Below are 14205 nucleotides of genomic sequence, written 5' to 3' on the forward strand. Positions count from 1 at the left end.
ATATCTGGGGTCCAACTCACCAGGCACTGAGAGTTCCAAAGATTCATTACCCTCAGAAGAAATTGCTACAAACTGTACAGTTTCAGCCCCTTTGCAACCGATGTCACAAGTTTGGAATAAAGCAGGTGGATAACTCTCAACACATTGCCCAGTGGTGCCGCTGGTAAGACCACAGGGTTGCAGCTCAAGACTCCGGTTCAACCCTGACCACAGGTGCTGTCTGTGTGGAGACTGCAAGTTTTTAAATATTAGCTTTATTTGTCAAATGTTTATTTATTTATTGAGATACCATTTGGAATAGGCCCTTCCACCCCTTCAAGCCAAGCTGCCTAGCAATCTCCCGAACCACGGGACAATTTACAATGACCAATTAACCTACCAACCGGTACGTCTTTGCACTGTGAGAGGAAACCCACATGGTCATGGGGAGAAAATACAGAGTTCGTACAGGCAGTGGCAGGAATTGAACCTGTGTCACCAGTACTGGCAAGTATTGCGCTAACCACTATGCTACCTTCCTCCCTATGTTTCACACTGTTTCAATGTACATCAAAACAGAGTGAAATTAGTCATCTTGCATCAACGACCAACGCAAGTCAAAGGATTGCACTGGAGGCAGCCCACAGCTGTCGCCATGCTTCCTGTGCCAACAGAGCATGGTTGCCGGCACCATAATGCGATTGCACTAACCACTATGCTACAGTGCCACCACTCTGCTACAGTGCCACCCCTCTTCCTGTGACTGCTTGCATTTCCCTTCAAATGCTCCAATTTCCTCTTTTAACCCAAATACCGACATGTTGGTAGGTGAATTAGCAGCTGAAAGTTGCCCTAAGGGTGTGGGTGAGTGGTTAATGGAACTGCTGGGTGATTGAAGTGGAATTATTTTAAATGGGTTCTTGGTTGGCATGAAGCCAGTTGGCTGAAGGGCTTGCTCCCATGCTGTATGGCCCTGGGCATTGTAAGCACAATGGTTAAGGTGTTGCTGCCACTGAATACTGGGAGCCTGTGCTCTGTGTAAAAGCAGCTGACCCACTTTGTGATATATGGCTGAAAGGGGAAACATGACTGGCTTTGTTTTGTATTGTGTTGATGGCAGAAGGAATGTAAAAAATGCACTGATTGTTTCGTAGTTCCAGTATACATTTTCATGACTAGCATAATTTTGAAAAGAAAATCTCAAAGCCCCAGTCAGTTTCGCAACTCATTTCCACAAATTTCACAGAGAGAACAAAACTGAAGGATTCGGACTACCCTCTCATCACCCGGATTCTTCAGGGACCTTGTGAGGCCATAGCCAAAATCTTCCTCATGGAGAAGGACCTGGGAGAAGAAGTCACTTACGATGTATGTATATAGTTTTTTATTATTATTCTACAACTCAGTCAATGAATTTTGTGCTCAAGTCTCTGAAGTGGGACAAGGACTTGTACCTCAGTGTAAGTCCTGACCTCATTGAGTGAGGCACACAGGATCCTGGAGAAACTGCATAGAGTGCCTGCTGGGGGTGGTGATAGAGGTAGATAAATTGGGGACATTTAAGAGACTCTTAGATAAGCACATAGATGAAAGAAAAATGGAGGGTTATGTGCGATGGAAGGTTTGGATTGATCTTTAGATAGGTGAAAGGGTCAGTGTAACATCATAGGTTGAAGGACCTATGTTCATAACTTAGCAGGCTCAGGCAGCTTAGGCAGCATCTATGAAGGGGTCTATACATTGACATCTTGGGTCGAGACCATTTATCAGGACTTGACCCAAAAACCTGAACTGCTTATTTTCCTCCAAAGATCACCTGACCTGCTGAGTTCCTCCTGAATCTTTGTGTGTGTCCTGCTCAAGACCTCCAGCGCCTGCAGAGTCTCTTCTGTCTCTCCTTAAGGCTGGTTGACTGCATTCGGTGATATTGCCACCAACGTTCTGGAAATATTGCTAATTCATTGGAGGTGGTTTTAGATATTTCTTTTCCCCATCCTTGTTTAGGTTGCCCAGTACATCAAGTTTGAGATGCCAGTGCTTCAAAGTTTTATTGTAAAGTTGAAAGAAGAGGAAGATCGCGAAGTGAAAAAGTTAACACGCAAGTAAGTTCCTGTAGAAACTATTAATATTACTTTTCTAAGCGATGGAGATGGTATTTTAGAAATGGAGAAATGAATTAATGCTTTTTTTTAAAGATAGTTTCATTCTATGGGTGCTGAAGAATTTGAAGTAGTTGATAATATTTTAAAACTGATAACAAATTGGCTAAATGTTATTAAGTGGTAAGCACCACTAGTGTGGCATATTGACACAGGAAATATTATACATGAAATTAAAACAAAGGATTAGTGAAAGAAGGCTGGTTTGAAGTGCAGTTTGATATTCACTGAATGATTTAGAGGGATAGCTAGTGGGTGGTGCAGTGAGAAGAGCTGCTGCCTCAATTCTGCCCTCCAGTGCTGTTGGTGTGGAGTTTGCATGTTCTCCCTGTGACCAAAATGGTTTGTGCTTGACTGCTGTCTTTTTCCGTAGGTTGATTAGTTTATTGCCCTCGTGTGTAGACGAATCATGTAACCTGGGGAGAGTTGTTGGGAAAGTTGGGAGAAAAAAACGGAACTATTTTAAGATTTGTGTAACTGGGTGCTCAAGTTTGATGTGGACTCATTGAGCCAAAAGAAATTTATGGATTTTGGACAACATTTGTTTCCCTGAGCTGGGGTAGTTCTTTCCCGACCAGCTGGAACTGTTTGATGAAATGCAGAAGGCTATATGTACCCTGAAGTCTGCTCCACCATTCTCCTATCTGCCATGTTTCCTAAATAATAAAGATGGACATTCTTGCTTTTGTAAGCAATGACACAATTATGAACCCAGAAACCCATATGTCTTTTTGTATAGCCTCATCAAAGTTACCTGGTTGTTTTCACATATCAATCTATGGTGATTGATGACAAGCTGATAATGTTGAGCTCTGGAGAAATGAAATGAGGCAAGAGCTCAAATCCAAACTGTGTGTACTTGTACAATTAACTAAATCTGCAATATAAGAAGCAGATGTGGGTCACATTTGATTACCGGATTGTTAGCATCTGTTTTTTTTAAAGTCCATCTCTTTCAGGGAAGGAAATCAGACATGCTTGAACATTGAATTCTCCAACTTCTAGTAATTCCCTCCCCCTCCCGTCTCCCATCCCAGTTTCACTCTGCCTCCTCCAGCTGCCTATCACCTCTCTCATGATTCTGCCTTTTTCTACTACACAGTGCTTTCCCCTTACATTCATTCTTCACCTTTCCTGCCCATCCCCTCCCTGCTTCCCTTCCTCCACCCCTTGCTCTTTCCTCTTACTGGTTTTTCACCTGGCACCTACCAGCCTTCTCCTTCCCAACCTCCCCCTACCTTCTTTATAGGGCCCCTGCCCCCCTCTTCAGTCCTGACGAAGGTTCTCGGCCTGAAACGTCTCCGCTGCTCATTTCCACGGATGCTGTCCGACCTGCTGAGTTCCTCCAGTGTGTTGAACGTGTTGCTCAGACATGTTTGCCTGGTCTGGTCTCTGCAGCTCCAGAACCACTGATGTGGTTGAGTGAAATGGTCTAGCATGTCCCCCAAATCAATGGATTTGTGATGGTCAATAAGTGCCGTCTATCTGTCATTTACACCTTGTGAATAAGTTGATAGTCCCTAGGTATGTGCACCCTGATCTGCCATTAAGTTTGCATTCATTTAAGGTGGGAGGGGAGATGTATATGTCCTCAGAATGGAAAAGCTGTAAGGATTAAGGAAAGACTAAAACAGGAGATGGGTTTTTGGAAGAGGAGATGCTGGCAAGAAAATTAATTGAACTATATACCATTTAAGAATCTTGGAGTTAATGACAGATTATTTCCCTTAGCGGTGGGGGTCAAAATCCAGAAGTCTGGGATTTGAAGCAATTGGTAGAAGGAAAGTGAGAATTTTATTTTTCACCCATACAGGATGTGTGGTAGAGGTCAGGAGCTCCCTTTAATAAAAAAAAAGGTGGGGTAGAAGTATAAATCCTCTTCACAGAAAACAATCCAAATAGTTGTGATGTTTGGGTATATGACTCCAGAATCATGAGTATTCAGTTAAACGTTCCTCCTATGCTAGAATCTTTCCTACTCCCCCCCCCCCCCCAACACTGGTCTTTGAGTAAAATTGAGACTTAAGATGATACTTTTCTTCACAGATACTCAGTGATGCGTGCCATTATCGAGACCCGCGTACAGGAACTGACAGAGTCCTGGGCACAGATGTGAGATTCATTCTAACTGATGGAGTGACTGTTACAAAATAGCTTTGGGAAGATGTTTGTTGCTGTTGGCACCTGGATGATCATGCAGAGACGATGCTTTCCTGTGCTTGCCCTTGAGTAACGTGTCCCTGCGCCATTCTGAATCGCCCTTGCTACAACACATTCAGGATTCCTGAATGACATTGCTAATCATCCTGGATTGCCTTGGAGTCTCCTGCAATTGGATCAAGCTACAAGACTCTGCTGTGATTGAGACCCAGGAAAGCAACAGAACTAATCATGGACATTTTTTTTAAGAAAAGATTTTTTTTTCTATTTTTTTTTAACACTTTTTATTAGGCAAAGAAGCATAGAAGTTGTGGGCTGGTGAGAAAAGACTGAAACAAATTAAGTCTTGATTTGAAGTTGCTCTTGGCATGTAGGGGCTAGGAGGATGGACATATTGAGTAAAGTGCAGGACAATTCAAACTCTTCACCTCCATTGTGATGGAACATCCAGTGAGACATCGCAGTCACTGGCAACTCTGAAACTTCCCAGATTTCACTTCCGAGGAATACAGCTGCTGATTGACTTGTGGTGATCTGGGGAAGACTCGATGCCTGCGGTTCCTTGGAGCACAGCCAATTGTGACTCACACGTGAGGAATGTTTTATTGCAACAGGAACGCAAGGTGTTTTATTAAACAGAAGCACACACAGGATTGAGGAATCCTTTACAGCAACAGCACATGAGGTCATGACACGATGCTCTTGGCTTTGCCTTGCAGCTTGTAAGTCTGTTGTTGAAAAGTTTAGTTGGCTTCTCAGTCCTTCACGCTCTCTTCATTCCTAGGACTCCCTGTTGTCCAGTTGACCTTTGTTCAGGCCATGGACTTTTCGCAGACTAGATAGCAGATGATGCTGCTAGATGGAAGAACACTGCTCTTGGGAAGATGTAAAAGATTGGATGGTATGGTTGTGAACATAGTAGATTACAGCACAGTACAGGCCCTTTGGCCCACAATGTTCTGCTGTCCTTTTACCCTATTCTAAGATCAATCTAACCTTTCTCTTTTGCATAACCCTTCTTTTCTATCATTCATGTGCCTTTCTGAGTTTCTTAAATGCCCCTAATGTGTTTGCCTCTACCACCATCACTAGCAGGGCATTCCATGCACCCACCACTCTGTGTAAGGAACTCTGATGTTCCCCTGCAACCCCCAGATACTTCCCTCTAATCACCTTAAAATTATACTCCCTGATATTAACCATTTCCACCCTGGGGAAAAGTCGCCAGCTAGCTAATACATCTATGCCTCATCTTGTAAAGCTCTGTCAAGTTACTTCTCATTATCCTTCTCTCCAAAGAGAAAAGTTCTAGCTCACGTAACCCATCTTCATAAGGCACACCCTCTAGATCAGCAGCATACTGGTAAATCTCCTCTGCACCCTCTCTAAAGTTTACATGTCCCTCATATAATGAGGTCACTAGAGCTGAACCTAATACTCCAAGTGTGGACTAACCAGGTTGCAGCATAAATATTACCTTGTGGCACTTCAACTCAATCCCCTGATTAATGACGGCCAGCATACAACACACCTTTATACCCTTATGAACTTGCATGGCAACTTAGAGGGATCTATTATGGACGTAGATCACTCTGTTTCTCTACACTGTTAAAAATCCTCCAATTAACTCTTTAATCTGCCTTTCAACATTACCTTGCAAAATGAACAACTTCACACGTTTCTGGGCTGAATTCCATCCGCAAGTTTTCAGGCCAGCTCTGCATCCTGTCTATGTCACATTGCAAACTACCGCCACCCTCCACACTATCCACAACTCTGCCAAAGGTGTTCTCTTGCATCTGAGATCAGTGCTTGTCCCTCACTCAAGGTCACCAACATGGATTTCATTGCTTTTCAGTACAGTTTGTGTCTGTATTCAACTGTATGCAACTGGTTAATGATAGCTCAAGGTTGTAACAGCTGCAAATCTCCTATACCCAGTTAAAACCAGTTGGGGGTTCCAACAACCTGTTGGCCACAGTTGATCCACTGTATGAAGCACCAGTGTAGTCCTCACCACATTGGACATAGATTTCCCCAAAGGTAGACTGGCTGCTGAAGATTGCTTACCATGTTTATCCAGCACAGTTTCTGAAGGATCAGAGGGCACAGCCTCAGAATACAAACATGTCACTTAGAACAGATGAGGTAGGCTTTCTTCAGCCAGAGGGTGATGAATTCGTTGCCACAGACAGCTGTGGGAACCAAATCATTGGGTGTATTTAAAGCAGAGGTTGATGGGTTATTTTTAAGTACGGGTATCAACGGTTATGGGGAGAAGGCAGGAGAATGTGGTTAGAGGGTTTTAAAAAAAATCAGACAGGATCAAATCTTTAAATCCTGGCTGATTTTTATCCCTCTCATCTGCATTGAATTTGGATGTGAAAGCATACTTGATTGGTCAAATGCATCAATTTTGCTCTTATGTCTTATGTTTTTGAGGTCTAAGATCACTGGGCTTGATAGGATGTGAGCACGAAGGGATTGTTTCAGATGAAATTCTTCGGCAAAAGTTTACAGATAAACCCAACACTGTTCTAGGAAACTCTGATTCAACCTTCTGAGGTTAAGATGCAGTTGTGCAGGGCTTGGATGGCAATCACACAGTGACTGTCGCATTTATAAAGCTAGTAACATGAACATTCGAGGAAGAAAGCCAACAAAAAGATTGAAGGCCCACTTCTGTCTGTGTGTGTGTGTAGCAGGAGCTGCTCCGTAACTGGGCTGAAGTGGCAACCTGGCTCTCCATCTCTGCTGGTGTTTAGTCATCTTGCATGGGTCATTTCAAGGACTTTATTGCACAGTTCCCAACACACTACCACCTCCACGGACACTATGTCCCCCTTGGCTGCAATGCACAAGATGTTATCCCATTACCCAACTACTTCTCAAGAGCATATCTGGCCCAACTTGTTGGGGATTGCAGCTCACTGGCAGGCTTTTGTGGAGCCAAGTTTATGTTTAAACATGTAGACTTTCCTCTCATGTGGACGTTATGATAAAGAAATGAACTGGTGATTCCAAATGCACGCAGTTTTACATGTCACATATTTGAACACCTGTTCCCTTGAATCAAACTGCTCAGTCTTTCCACACAGTAACCCTTCAACATGCTGAAGATATTTTGTCCCCTGGCTTGTTTCTCGCACCGGGCATGTTTGAAGCACTACTTGTTACATGAGGGAGATCTTCAGGTGACAGGATCATGTGGATCTTTCATCTTCTTTTGAGTTCCTGGGTGAACCTGGAGCACTGCTTGCTCCTGGTGAGAAAGTTGGCTGCCATCAATCTTTCCTACCTAAAGGTATCATACTTTGTCAGAGTAAATTAGAAGGAATGGGTATTTTCCTTGACTCAAGCTTTGACTGAACTTGATGTTTTAATGTAAACAGCTCTACATGAAAGAGACTAATTGCCTTCCCTTCCAGAACAATCTACCACTGTCTCAACGATTACTGACACAGACTTGTCCACACTACTTCCGAACGGCTTCCAGGAAAGTCCACAAACCCCTCCTGGGATGAGTTCTTCCATCAGAACTCAATGCCCTGATGGTTTTGATGTCTTTAATCCTTTTAACAAAACCCTTTTTGTACATAATTGTTTCATCATATTGCGACAAGGTCTAAATAGCTACCTGAGAAAACCTTCCTTCTGCTGACCAGTATAGTGCATACTCCTTGGCTACCATATAGTCATATTATTAAAGATGCAGGGGTGTAATAAATGGACGACATTGCCACTGGCACTTAGCACAATGTGTAACAGAAATAACCTACATTTTGGTCAAGAATATGAACATTAAGATTTTGACCACTGGCTATCTCACTGATGCAGAAAGCACACAATGTCTCATTCAGAAAATAATTGCACTTTTGTTGTATGTGATACAATTTTGGAGGTAAATTTTGGCTATATACTTGACTTTATTCAGATTCTCCGGTTTGAAACTGCAGAAGCAAGACCAGTTTAACTGGCGGTAAGTTTTCTTTCTTGCTGTCTGTTATGCTGCTGGCGTTTAGGGCAGAGATAAAGGTCCTCCATCTCTGTGTAAGAGAATTCTTCATTGCTATTTTTGTAGCAATTGTTTTTTTGACTAGACAGGGTCATTAGCCCTGACGTTATCGTAACCCCCGAGTCTGGAGGACTGGGGGTCTGACCTCTACTCTTTGACCTGTTTGGCATGGGTGACCCTATCAAGAGCCAAAGCGCAAGGCCCTGACTCCAGCCAGCGTAGCTCTCCAGGTCATTGAGGCACGCAAGCCGCCAAACACTATGATGAGATTATGGTCCTCTTGGAGGAAGATGGTTTTCACTTGTTACAAATAACATTTTTTGCTTTGGAAGTGTGTATTTTGCAAGGTATATTTAGAGTTTTTTATAATAATTGTTTAACAAGGCAGTAAGTTTCTGAAGAATGTGGTTGTGGTAAATATGGTACATGGTGTAATGAGGGTATGGACTAACAGGACAAACACTTTTTTAAAAAAGAGTGTTATCCTTGATCCTGACAGGCACAAATGTTAATGACCTAAGCGTTTCCTGAGATGAAGGGAGTCTGTGTCACTGGATCAGAAGGTGGAAGAAGTGATGACACCGAGGCCCTAGTTCGATGTAGAGCCTGCAAGTTCCTAGCAACCCTTGTTGAATTCACTGCAGCTGCTCTTTCTTCCGACTGCTGCCTTTCCAAGGACACTGCCGCTGGCTGTCCTCCCGGTCATCGGCTGCACTCCTTGTCTGAAGTAGGGTCATTCTGAATCTTGGGTGAACAATTCATCACCCAGTTTCCCTGGTTTAGGTGCTAACACATTCCCGGTCATCAATTCTACCTACGCTGAAAACGATTGTAAATAGAAAAGTCTATATTTTTCTGTCATTGCCGTTTCACACACATTTCAGTAGCTGAAACTGTTAGCTATTTTTAAAAGAATGCAGTTAAATAAAATCTTCATAAATTAACAACAATGTGACTGGCGTGATGGAGTGTCATTTGTTTGGGAGCTCACTCAGTGCTTGCACACTGTTTTGCTTTGTTTAATGCTCTTGAAATTCCTTCATCTAAGAGACAAGTTAAACAAAGAGACAAAGCACAAAATGCTGAAGGAATGCAGCAGGTCGGGCAGCATCTGTGGAAATGGAGAGTCGATGTTCTGGGCTGGGACCCTCCTTCAGGACTGGAAAGAAGAAGACATCAGAATAAAAAAGGTGGTGGGGGGGGGGAGGAGAAGGGGAAGGAGGAGAGCTAGAAGGTGATAAGTGAACCCATTTATCACCCAAGCATGTGGAAAAGGTAATGGGCTGGAGAGGAAGGAATCTGATAGGAGAGGAGAGTGGGCCATAGGAGAAAGAGAAGGAGGAGAAGCATCAGGGAGAAGTGATAGGCAGGTGAAAAGAGGCAAGAAGCCAGAGTGTGGAATAGAAGAGGGAATGGGAGGGATTTTTTTTAACTGGAAGGAGAAATTGACATACATTCCATCAGGTTGGAGGTGACCCTGATGGAATATAAGGTGCTGCTCCTCCACCCTGAGGGTGATTTTATTGTGGCACAGGAGAAAGCCATAGACTGACTTGTCAGAATGGGAAATGAAATTAAAATCTTTGGCCACTGGGAAGTCCCTCCAGTGGATGGTGCGGAGGTGCACGATGAAGTGGTTCCCCCAATTTACAACGGGGCACACCGATGTAGAGGAGGTGCAGCAGGAGCACCGGACACAATAGGTGAGCCCAGCAGATTCACAGGTGAAGTGTTGCCTCACCTGGAAGGGCCTCACCGAATGGAGATGAGGCAGGAGGTGAATGGGCAGGTGTAGCACTTTTGCAGCTTACTGGGGAAGTGCTGGAGGGAGATTAGTGGGGAGGGACAAAGGAATCCTGGAAGGAGCAATCCCTGTGGAAAGCTGAGGGGTGGCGAGTATTTAATGGTATGCTTAGTGGTGCGATCCCTTTGGAGATGATGAAAAGTTGTGGAGGATGATGAGTTGGATGCAGAGGCTCCCGGGTTGGTAGGTTCGGACAAGAGGAACTCTATCACAGTTAAGGCAGTGGGAAGATGGGGTGAGTGTGGATGCTCAGGAAATGGAGGAGACGCTGGTGAGGGCAGCATCAATGGTGGAAGAAGGCAAACCCCATTCTTTGAAGAAGGAAGCCATCGCTGCCACCCTGGAAAGGAAAGGCTCATCCTGAGCAATGAGAAAACTAGGGTTTGGAGGGAAGTGAGTGAATAGAGACCAGAACAGTACAGCACACAAGCCACAAAGTTTGTGCTGACCATGGTGGCATCTTAAATGATAGTGTCTGGATGTGGCCTGTATCCTTCCGTGCCCTGTCTATTCACTTCTGTCCAAATGCCTGCTAAGCTTTGTTTAGATTCTGCTTTATTAGTCACACGTGCATTGAAACCTACTGAACTATGTCATTTGAGTTACCAGCCAATTCATTTGCTGGGGGAAGCCTGCAAATGCCACAACACATTCTGGTGCCAACATGCCACACACCACAATGCTTGCCAGAACAACATGACAGAGCATTCCAAGCAACAACAGTGAAACAAGCCCCATTCCTCTTCCTCATCCACCCACAGTCCTCTACTCTCAGAACAGGCCATCTTCAGCCTCTGACGGAATCCTGGATGTGCTATTGGTATTGTATCTGCTTCCACTAATACCCCGTTGGTGTTTTCCAAGTGCCTCCCATTCTATTAAAAAAAAACCCTTTGTAAATTTCCTTCAAACTTATCCCCTCTTATCATAAAGCTCCCAGTATTTGACATTTCAACCCTGAGAAAAGATACAGCTATCTACCTCATCTATATTTCTAATAATTTTGCGTATGTCTAAAAGGTTGCCCCTCAGCCTCTGATGTTCCTGAGAAAGTAACCTACCCTGCGAGCATATCTTCCTTAGAAATGGACATAATGGTGCAAAAATCTATTTTTTCCTTCCTACACCACCCCTTGAGCCATGCATTAATCAGACCTATCTCTCTATTCCTATATGCACAAGCAGCTGACACCAGAGGTATTCTAGGGGTTACAGCCTCAGAGGACTTGCTCTTTAATTACTGTCTAACTGAGCAGCTTCATATTGTTGGACCTTATCCCTTTCTTTATCAATGTTGTTCGTAAAGTCATGCCACAATCATCCTTCAGAATGCTCTACAGCTATTCATCCCTAAACCCGACACCAGAGAGACAACATGGCATCTGAGAGTCACGCCACAAAGACTATGATTATTATTGGCTTTTCCCGCCTTTTCTCTCTTCCACCACCAGCAGCAAAGACCACCTCACTGCTACAAGCATGGCTGCTGCTGTGTTTCACAGGGAGAGCCTCTCCAAACAGTTTGCAACGTAGTACAGGTTCTCCCAGGGTTGTGGTGAAAGCCCTACACGAGCAGCCATTTGGGACACAGACGGGGGTAGCCTTGACAACTGTCAAGGGGGTGCAGATACCTTCTGCCTTGTGGGAATGTGGTATTTCTTCCTGCCTTCGCCCCATCCCTGAGGCACAACATTTGGAATCTGGGTGGAACTGCGCAGTCTCACTCACTCACCAAAGCTGTCAGGCAGCTGCTTGATCTCCCATCACAGCTGGTTCTGTTTGTTTCTAGCTTAAAATGGTTTGGATTACGAACAGTTCTTGGGGATTGATGCACCATCAATAACTCTCTCTGAGATGTGGTCGAGATATCGGCTTTTATTGACTGGAAGAAAGAACAAGCAGTAGTTGACCACCATACTACATCCTGGAGACTGAGAGGCTGGGCTCGGACCTCAATCGCCTTTATACTGGGGTCTGTGAAGGAGCCACAGGAGCAGTCATCAGGGGGCGTGTCCAGACAGGTATATGTAGTTCACCACAGGAATGGAACCTGGGGGCTACTTGTATTGGAACCTCCTTCCCTTTAATCCGTGGTCTATTGTCATCTCCAGTCAGATTCCATCTTCAGTATTTGTCTCCTTTACCTATCACTTCTCACATCATTCCCACTTTCCCACCCTTTCTATCCTGTCTTCCTACCTCCTCCCTCATGCCATCTTATGCTCCTCCCCCTCCTGGTCCTCTTCCTATTCTGTCTCTACCCCCTTTCGTTCCAGTCCTGATGAAGGGTGTCGGCTCGAAACGTCGACTGTTCATTCCCCTCCATAGATGCATACCGGCCCGATGAGTCGTTACAGCATTTTGCGTGAGTTGCCTGTCTCACAGGGGACTCCCCCAATCGCTACCTGCTTGTACTGCCCCACCTAGTAGTGAGTGACTGCTTCGCTGTCGCTAGTTGTGGCAGCGTGACTAGCTCGCTTAATGTGCTTGGCATCGAGGATGCCAAAGTGAGCCCAGCTGGACCGTGCTCCCAGTCGGGAGCTGCAGCTGGACAAACCTCTGCACGCATAGTCGTCACAACGGAAGCTTCTCCAATTTCCCACGTACAGTGTTCATTAAGAATGATTCTATATATCTATGAGAATGAGTCCTGCTGAAGGGTCTCGGCCCCCGAAACGTCAGCTGTGCTCTTTTTCCCACAGATGCTGCCCGGCCTGCTGAGTTCCTCCAGCATTTTGTGTGTGTGTGTGTGTGTGTGTGTGTGTGTGTGTGTGTGTGTGTGTGTGTGTGTGTCTGTGTGTGTGAGTGTGTGTGTGTGTGTGTGTGTGTGTGTGTGAGTGTGTGTGTGTGTGTGTGTGTGTGTGTGTGTGTGTGTGTGTGTGTGTGTGTGTGTGTGTGTGTGTGTGTGTGTGTGTGTTTGTTGCTTGGATATCCAGCATCGGCAGATTTTATTTTATGACTCTGCATAAGCAACTTGCAGCTGCTACTCACTGCTGCCACCACGTGGTCTATAATGCTACAACAGTGGATTCTGTGAGAACCAAGTTATAGCTGACCATTTAAAATCACTGATGGTGAATTTCGGATTACATCCAAACTGATGAGCTTGCTGTGAAACTCACACGAAAGATCCACCTAGGGCAGGCTCTTTTCCCGGAAGAAGGTAAGGGGGTGGGGGCTCGGGATTCACACCATCAGGTTCAGAAAGAGTTATTACCTCTCAGCCATCAGGCTCTCAAACCAAAGGAGATAAGTTCACTCAAATTCATTGGCCCATCACTGAAATGTTCCCACAGCCTATGGAGTTGCTTTCAAGGACTCTTTATCTCATGTTCTCGATATTTATTTTTTGTTTTTTTAATTCTTTATTTGTTGTATTGAATTACACAGTGGTTGTACTTCCAGTTGGTACAGTCTTTCATTGATTCGTTTACGGGTTTGGATTTGTTGAGTATGTCCGCAAGAAAATGATTGTATACTTTGTATACTGTGACGTATACTTACTTTGATAATAAATTTACTTTGAACTTTGAGGAGAAGGAGATAAAGGGAAGAAGAAGTTCATTTGGTGAGAGCAACAATACAGTTCATCTTCAAAACCATCCTAGTATTTCTTCCCATTGCTGTAACCCTCAGCTTTAGAGAAGTAATATCAATACTCATCTAGCTGTTGCTCTTCAGATCATATCACTATTTGAGATATTACCTTGGATTAAAGCTCTGAAAATACTTTTTCTAAACTGCTGTGGCAGAATTGATGGTTCTGATACAGGCAGAGAAGGGGGCAGATGTTGGAAAATTCAATGAAACACAGAAAATGCTGCAAACACTCAGCAGTTCGGGCAGCATCAATACTGAATTTTCCAGTTTCACAGAACTTGTTTTGTCTGTCTGATCAGAACCATTGATTCTGCCAGTCATCCATCTGTAACATTGCAAACAAGAGAAAATCTGCAGATGCTGGAAATCTGAGCAACACACACAAAATGCTGGGGGAGCTCAGAAGGCCAGGCAGCTTCTATAGAAAAAGAAAGTACTTGTTTTGTGTTAAGATGCAGTGAAGGGGCCAGAAGGGATGAATAAGACAA

The 14205-nt window shown here is 44.3% G+C and overlaps 1 protein-coding gene across 2 annotated transcripts in view; it reads left to right on the top strand.

The window, feature by feature from the left end:
* rassf2a (Ras association domain family member 2a) overlaps nt 1-9257 on the top strand; it is a 39552-nt gene extending 30295 nt beyond the window's left edge. For both annotated transcript variants that reach the window (XM_059965608.1, XM_059965618.1), the window contains exons 9-11: nt 1226-1347; nt 1984-2081; nt 4185-9257. In XM_059965608.1, the coding sequence (XP_059821591.1) occupies nt 1226-1347; nt 1984-2081; nt 4185-4254 (290 nt within the window). In that variant the 3' untranslated portion in view covers nt 4255-9257. The remainder of the gene's footprint in view (nt 1-1225; nt 1348-1983; nt 2082-4184) is intronic.
* The last annotated feature ends 4948 nt before the right edge of the window (nt 9258-14205 follow it).

The sequence above is a fragment of the Hypanus sabinus genome, chromosome 1 (genome assembly GCF_030144855.1).
Source record: "Hypanus sabinus isolate sHypSab1 chromosome 1, sHypSab1.hap1, whole genome shotgun sequence".
Taxonomy (NCBI): Eukaryota; Metazoa; Chordata; class Chondrichthyes; order Myliobatiformes; family Dasyatidae; genus Hypanus; species Hypanus sabinus.